The sequence below is a fragment of the Equus przewalskii genome, chromosome 1, assembly GCF_037783145.1.
Source record: "Equus przewalskii isolate Varuska chromosome 1, EquPr2, whole genome shotgun sequence".
In the NCBI taxonomy this organism is placed as follows: Eukaryota; Metazoa; Chordata; class Mammalia; order Perissodactyla; family Equidae; genus Equus; species Equus przewalskii.
Window position 1 is genome coordinate 42,953,728 of NC_091831.1, and position 6,897 is coordinate 42,960,624.

Consider the following 6,897-nt stretch of genomic DNA (forward strand, 5'->3'; position numbering starts at 1 on the left):
AATCAAGTTCATCTACTGCCACGACTGCTCAAAGAACAACATTAAATAGTCTGATTATCGGATGGTCATTTCCCCCTTCCCTCCACCCCTGATCTCATTTCCAAACGCCAGTCTCTCGCCTCCCTCTCTAAACTTCCCATCAAAAGAGAATTAGTTCTTCTTCCTTCTTACCCTCGTTTGATGTGTAAATTTCCTTCTCTTGGCACATTTTTCTCGCAGTGGCGGGGGGGGGGGTGAGGGGGGGGGGTGGGGGTGGGGGTGTGGGTGAGGAAGGAAGCGGAGAGAAGAAATTGAAGGAACTTAAAGTCAAGGACCTCACCCCAAATCTGCAAACCGTGACTCCAAAGGGTTAATCAGCAACTTGCACCGGCCACCTGGTCCTCTCGCTAAGATGTTTTGATAGAGATTTAGGATTGCTGATCGGGTGGTGTTTAAAACTGAATATTTGTGTGCACAATAAACCAGGACTGGTGTGAGGGAGAGGAGAAAAGTGGTTTTGCAGAGACTGTCACAAGTCTTCTGAAAAGTATTTGAGATGCCGATAATGCAACCCCTACCGCAAGGCAAGGGTCCCCGAGTTCCCGAAGTGACTCCCTCCTCCTGCGTTTATTAAAGTCGTCTGCTCTAATGCTCGCTGATTACGGTCACCCCGAAGGTGAGCTGGGCCAGGGGAACGGCTACGCAAAGGAGGGGCGGGCTGAAGAGTGTCAAAGGCCCCCGTTCTTGTACACAAACACACCCCCTCCCAGCCCCTCCCAACGCTTTGAAATCCCATCCCGGCTTTGTTGTCTCCCCCCGAGGGGCTGGAATGCTCAGAGCCCGCAGTATAAAGGCAGCCGCGGTGGCGGTGGCGGCGCAGAGCTCTCTGTGCGCCCAGGAGTTAGAACCCTGGGACCTCTGGAGGCTGTCAGAGCCCTGACTCGGCAGCGCGGCTTCGTGGGGACCAGGCTTGCAAAGTGACACTCCTCCTTTCTCTTTCTTTCTCTCTCTTGAGTCCTTCTGATATGACGGCTCTGGGCGCAGTGGGCGCTGCCCGGGTCTTGGTCGCCCTGGTAGCTGCGGCTCTTTGCAGCCACCCTCTGCTCAGAGTGAGCGCCACCTTGAACTCGGTTCTCGTCAATTCCAACGCCATCAAGAACCTGCCCCCACCGCTGGGCGGCGCTGCCGGACACCCAGGCTCCGCAGTCAGCGCTGCTCCGGGAATTCTGTACGAGGGCGGGAACAAGTACCAGACTATTGACAACTACCAGGTGAGAAGGGTGTCGGGGATCTGGGGACGCTGTGACCCTAAGGGAGTCTCTTTCGGGTCTCTAAAGAAGGGCGTAGAACTTGCTGACTGTGTGCGGTTCAGGGCGAATATGGAAACTGCATTGGGAAGCAGCGGGCAGCAAGAGCTTTCGGAGAGGTGGGCAGAAAGGAACGGTGATGAGCGTCCAGATCCAGGAGTTTGGGTACCTGGGTGCCCTGGTGCCTCACCCTCTCCCGGCTCCCTTCCCGCAGCCGTACCCGTGCGCCGAGGACGAGGAGTGCAGCACCGATGAGTACTGTGCGAGTCCCACCCGCGGAGCGGGCGCCGGCGCGCAAGTCTGCCTCGCCTGCAGGAAGCGCCGAAAACGCTGCATGCGCCACGCTATGTGCTGCCCTGGGAATTTCTGCAAAAATGGTGAGTCCCGTAGCTCCTTTTTAGACTCAAACTGTCCGGTTTTTGCATGCCTACGGTTGGGAGAAAACGCTCCTGGCTCTGCGAAAGCTGCGGCGCCACCTGCAAACGGGTGCTCAGCGCGCGAGGTTCCCCTGAAATCTCTTCCCTGCGAGTGATTCATCCGGCAGGAGAGAAAGGACGGAGGTCTTGGAGCTCCTTATCTTCCTCTGTGCTCCTCGATTATTTCACACAGCTTACCTTAGAGTGGACCGCTCCATAAAAATTTGAGGAGAGTCTTCACATCAACCGAGAAAGAAGATGGGGAGGGAGGTGGAATTATACAGAGACCAAGGAAACCAGCATTAGTGTTTAGCTGCGCTTTGCATTTTTCCCTGTTGAAACTGTTGTCAGCCAGAAGACAGAGTGATTGATCTGCGCTGGCCACTCCTAAGGAAAGATCCTGATAGCTTCGCATCCTGGCCTCTCCATCCTTACCCCTCCCTCCCCCTCCTGCTATCTTAAAATAAGTGCTCCACCTCCCCTCCCACCACAGATCCACTAAAATTTAATGTCTCAAAGAGGGAGACTCAGACAGCCAAAGAAGTCTCCAGAAATAAACTTAAGGGTGGCGACCCTCCTTAGGACCCAGTAATACTCCAGGATGAACTAACTAAATCTCTGTAATATAGAAATTATACAGTAAACTAACTGGTGGGTGAGATTGTAATCTTCCAGGCAGCTGTTGCTTTGCTTAACTTAGTCTGGCAGTACCCATATAGCACCAAGAGCAGAGAAGTTATTTTTAAAAACAATTTTTTAAGTGACTGATTTTCTTTTTCTTACCCCAAGGGTCATATTAAAATGGGCAGAAATCTCACTGCCACTACCACAGTTGGTAGGAAAGTATTTTAAATGGCTATATATGGGATGTTGCATATCACTGCACAGTGTCCACATTGATGCTTCTGTCCATCTGGGCAGTTTTGCATTAACACTAGGGAGGAAGTTTGGCTTGTGCTTAAAATAATGACACTACAATCAGGTATCTCAAGTTAGTGCAGGCATAACAGACTGCCACTGTTACAGCGGTAGGTGGTAACACATCACAGCTTGGGAGTTAATCACTATCTCCTGCTTCCTTAGGAATATGTATGCCTTCTGATCACAATCATTTCCACCGAGGGGAAATCGAGGAAACCATTATTGAAAGCTTTGGTAATGATCACAGTACCTTGGATGGGTACTCCAGAAGAACTACCCTGTCTTCAAAAATGTATCATACCAAAGGTAGGTTGAAGGACCTTAAGATTCATTCTTCTTTGTTAGCACATCAACAGTGTCTTTTGGATTATCTTAATGAAATGATGCAGTGACCATGTACTTTTCCTATTGTCCCCTCCTTCCTAGGACAAGAAGGTTCTGTCTGTCTGCGATCATCAGACTGTGCCACAGGATTGTGTTGTGCCAGACACTTCTGGTCCAAGATCTGTAAACCCGTCCTCAAAGAAGGTCAAGTGTGCACCAAGCACAGGAGAAAAGGCTCCCATGGGCTGGAGATATTCCAGCGTTGTTACTGCGGAGAAGGTCTGTCTTGCCGGATACAGAAAGATCACCATCAAGCCAGTAATTCTTCTAGGCTTCACACCTGTCAGAGACACTAAACCAGCTGTCCGAACACGGTGGACTCCTTTTCTATAATATATGCTATGAAAACCTTTTGTGACTGTCAGTTCAGTCCTTAAGGATGTACAAATTCTGTGGTTACAGTTAAGCATTCCAATAATACCTTCCAAAATTCTGGAGTGTAAGAGCTTTGTTTCTTTATGGAACTCCCCTGTCACTGATTGCAGTAAATTACTGTGTTGTAAATTCTCGGTGTGGCACTTACCTGTAAATGCAATAAAACTTTTAATTATTTTTCTACAGGTGCTGCATTGTCTATCGTTCCTCTTGTTATGTAAATTTTTGTATACATTGATTGTTATCTTGACTCTGAAAAATATTCTATATTGAATGGAAATAAATAATTTCAGCTTATACTTCTTAAATGCATAACTCTTTCCCCTTTTAATTCTAGAATCTAGAATGTAAGGAGCTTTTGGAATGACAAATGATAGGTAACTAAAATTTGTCATGAAAATATTAGCTTATTTTCTGAAATGTACTATCTCAGTGCTTAGACTATATTTATCTCCAGGCTGTGATAGCCCTTGAAATAAAATTTAACATTCAATACCATAAAATGTTACAAGTATAGATAAATTTTGGCATTGTGATCTGAGAGGCCCCTGTGTGTGTCTGTGTGTGTATGGTCCACAGGACAGAAATGTGACATGTTTAAAGATGATCAGAGAAAGATGTCGTCTAAATGTAAGACAATATTCATCAATTATAATTTTAAAGAAAAACGTTCTCCGTTCGCAAACTCAAATGATCATGGTATATGAGATTGAATCTTACATTACTACTTTCAAAAGTAGTTTCCAGTAAATTAATAGTATCTACCCAAATCTATTGGGTAACAAAGGAGATTTCCCACAAAATAGGAGAGTCAAGTTCTTGATGGTTGGCAGGAAGAGGGTGTGTGTGGGGGCGTGTATGTGTGTGTGTAAATACAGTTGACAAATACGTGCAGATTTTGTACCAAATTTGTTAATTTGAAGTATCTTAAATACTTCATGCCAGGAAGACTTATTCTAATTATTTTGATTTTAACATAATTATTAAATAAAAATCACAAAGCCTCCCTCATGCCATTCTTTTCTTCTCTTGCTAGGTGAGCTGAATATTTCAATTTTTGCTTAAACTGAAATCTGTTGATAGGAGTGAGGATGGGGTATATTGTTTAAAAGAAAACCCCCAGAAATGAAATCTAACCTGACTTTGCATTTTTACTTGCCAACTTTGATATCGGCAAATCTGACACTGAGGAAGGAGAAAGCGATCATCCCAATTTACACTTATTCTGTAATGTTCTAAAAGTCTACATCAAAACCACAAAATGCTGGGTTAAGGCGTGCCAAAAGGACAGTGACGATCAATTGTCCAGAAAGTTTCCTTAAATAACACAGATGTCCTAGAATGTTTGTTGTTTTGTAGTTCCGGAAGTGGTTCAATTTCAAGAGACTCAGCCAGCGGGACACAAGGGTTGGTTGGTTCTTCGCTGAGAAGAGAACTGGCAGGATGTCTGCTGTTACATTCCTTTTGTCTGGAAGTTTCAGCTTCCTCACCCTGGAGAAACTTTCTTTTTCTACATGTGCCTGTTTGCTGAAGTGCCAGGAAGGCCAATTCTAAGGCCTGCCGTCTCCAATAAAGCACAATAGAGGAGAGGAAACAGGAAACCCTTTCTTCTAAAAGAAGAAAGAAGGGCCTCTGTTTTAAGAGGGGAAAGGAGTAATCATTTAAAGGGCCTTGGTTCTGCGACCCCTTCCTTTCTACTGTGGCCGGAGACTTTCCATCCGTCCCTGCACGTCTCAGTCCCTCAATCCTACCTCTAGTCTTTCCTGCTTCCCATCTTGCGATGGGGGTGGGAGAATGAGAAACCAAGGAGGGACACCTCTTCTTCCTATCTGACTGAGAACTTAGGAAGGGATTTCCATCAGAAGGAAATTCTGCACATTTATAAAGGGGGAAAAAAAATATCAAGAAAACTGTAGATATTTTATTAGTAATGGAAAGGTGGAAGTCAGGCACAATACCATTTCAAAGGAGAATCATTTAAGGAATCAAACATTTTGGATTGCGGCTGCTTAAATGTGTATATGATTTTACTTTTAAACTATTTATTTGAATGGAAAATATATGCACTTGGGAATGCAGTCAGAAAATATTTTATCAACTGGTAGCACACTGTCCACACTGCCCTGCACCTTGCTCTTTTTACCTTCTGTGTCTTGCAAATCATTCTATGTCATACACAGAGAGGTGCCTCATTCTTTTTCGTGGTTTCATTAGGGTGGAGTATGCTGGAATGGCTATACCATAATTTATTTAAAGAGTCATTATTGAGAGACTTAAATTGTTTCCAGTATTTTTGCTCTAACAAATATTGTGCCAGGAGTATAGAATTTTTTTTGTGTTCTTGTGCTGGTAGAGTTGTAGGATAAGTTAATGACTGATTTTTCAAAATCTGAAATCAAAAAGCATGCTTTCTGTAGCTACTCCTAAGGGGTGGTGTGGGCAGAATGTCGGGATGCCTGCTTATCACTGATCTGGTGATGATGAAACTCTTGCTGAGTTGTATCAAAGGAGGAAGAGGGAAATACAGGCTTATCCTAACAATTTCACAGTAAACAATAATCCCTGGCATTCAGTTAAAGGTAGACTTACTCTAATTCCTTTGATTTTAAAATAATTGTTAAATAAAATCACCAACAAGTCTTTTCCCCATCCTCTTTTTCTTGTTTTGCTAGAAGAGTTAAATATTTCAAATTTTGTTTAACCTGACGTCTACTGATAGGAATGAGGACGGGGATATGTCGTTTAAAAGAAAAACCACAGACACGCAACCTAAATCTGATTCTTCATATTTCAGCAGATAAAACACTTTTTGGATTTTTCCCATGGTAAATCCAATTACGCTAATTAAATCATGGACTTAGTAACATAATTATGCAGTTGTTAAGTTTTATTAGTTTCAGTATTTCTGATTGCATAATCAAATTAACACTCAATGTCACTGATGGAAATTTCAGGAGAAATCATTAAATTTTCCTTCATTTTTTCAACTGACTATATTATCTAACTTTATCGTGCTACCAACTTTCTTTCATAGTCTTAAAGAGAAATGGACGATGCTACCATTAGGCTTATAAAATGTGTTTCATTGAGTTCTGGATTACAATTTTCACATCTTCTGAAATACTACTTTGAGTACAGTATCAAAATATAAAATAAATACATTATTTCTACACTGAAAAAGCAGAAAACAATCTACATAATTTAGACATCTGACTTTTGTACAAATGTGTGTACATTTGTGGGCCTTTATATGCTTGTCCTAATGGCAACTGCTTATCAATGATATGAGATGACAATATAGGTAAAGCTAGAGAATTTTAATTCAATAAACATTGAGCCTGCTGTGCTTTTTAGGCACTATGCTGGCATTTTAAATGCTGTGTACAACACACTCTCTAACTTCAAGGGGCTCACTCTTTAGCAGAGAGACAATAAACAACTATTAGTGCCGGGAGTTGGTTTAATATAGCGGTTAGAAACACAGTGTCTGGGATCAGATAGACTTGGTGGGGAAT

The 6,897-nt window shown here is 43.2% G+C and overlaps 1 protein-coding gene across 1 annotated transcript; it reads left to right on the plus strand.

The window, feature by feature from the left end:
• The first annotated feature begins 808 nt into the window (after positions 1–808).
• DKK1 (dickkopf WNT signaling pathway inhibitor 1) lies at positions 809–4,388 on the plus strand. The gene is made up of 4 exons (XM_008538228.2): positions 809–1,250; positions 1,501–1,663; positions 2,786–2,929; positions 3,050–4,388. Exons 1-4 carry the CDS (start codon positions 1,005–1,007, stop codon positions 3,301–3,303), a joined length of 807 nt encoding a protein of 268 aa, XP_008536450.2. The 5' UTR covers positions 809–1,004; the 3' UTR covers positions 3,304–4,388.
• Positions 4,389–6,897: the final 2,509 nt, after the last annotated feature.

Excerpts from the sequence above, each read along its gene's own strand:
- DKK1 (XM_008538228.2), top strand. The coding sequence starts at position 1,005 with ATGACGGCTCTGGGCGCAGTGGGCGCTGCCCGGGTCTTGGTCGCCCTG. Across the intron at positions 1,251-1,500 it reads AGACTATTGACAACTACCAG|CCGTACCCGTGCGCCGAGGA; the intron begins GTGAGAAGGGTG and ends CCCTTCCCGCAG. Across the intron at positions 1,664-2,785 it reads TGGGAATTTCTGCAAAAATG|GAATATGTATGCCTTCTGAT; the intron begins GTGAGTCCCGTA and ends CTGCTTCCTTAG.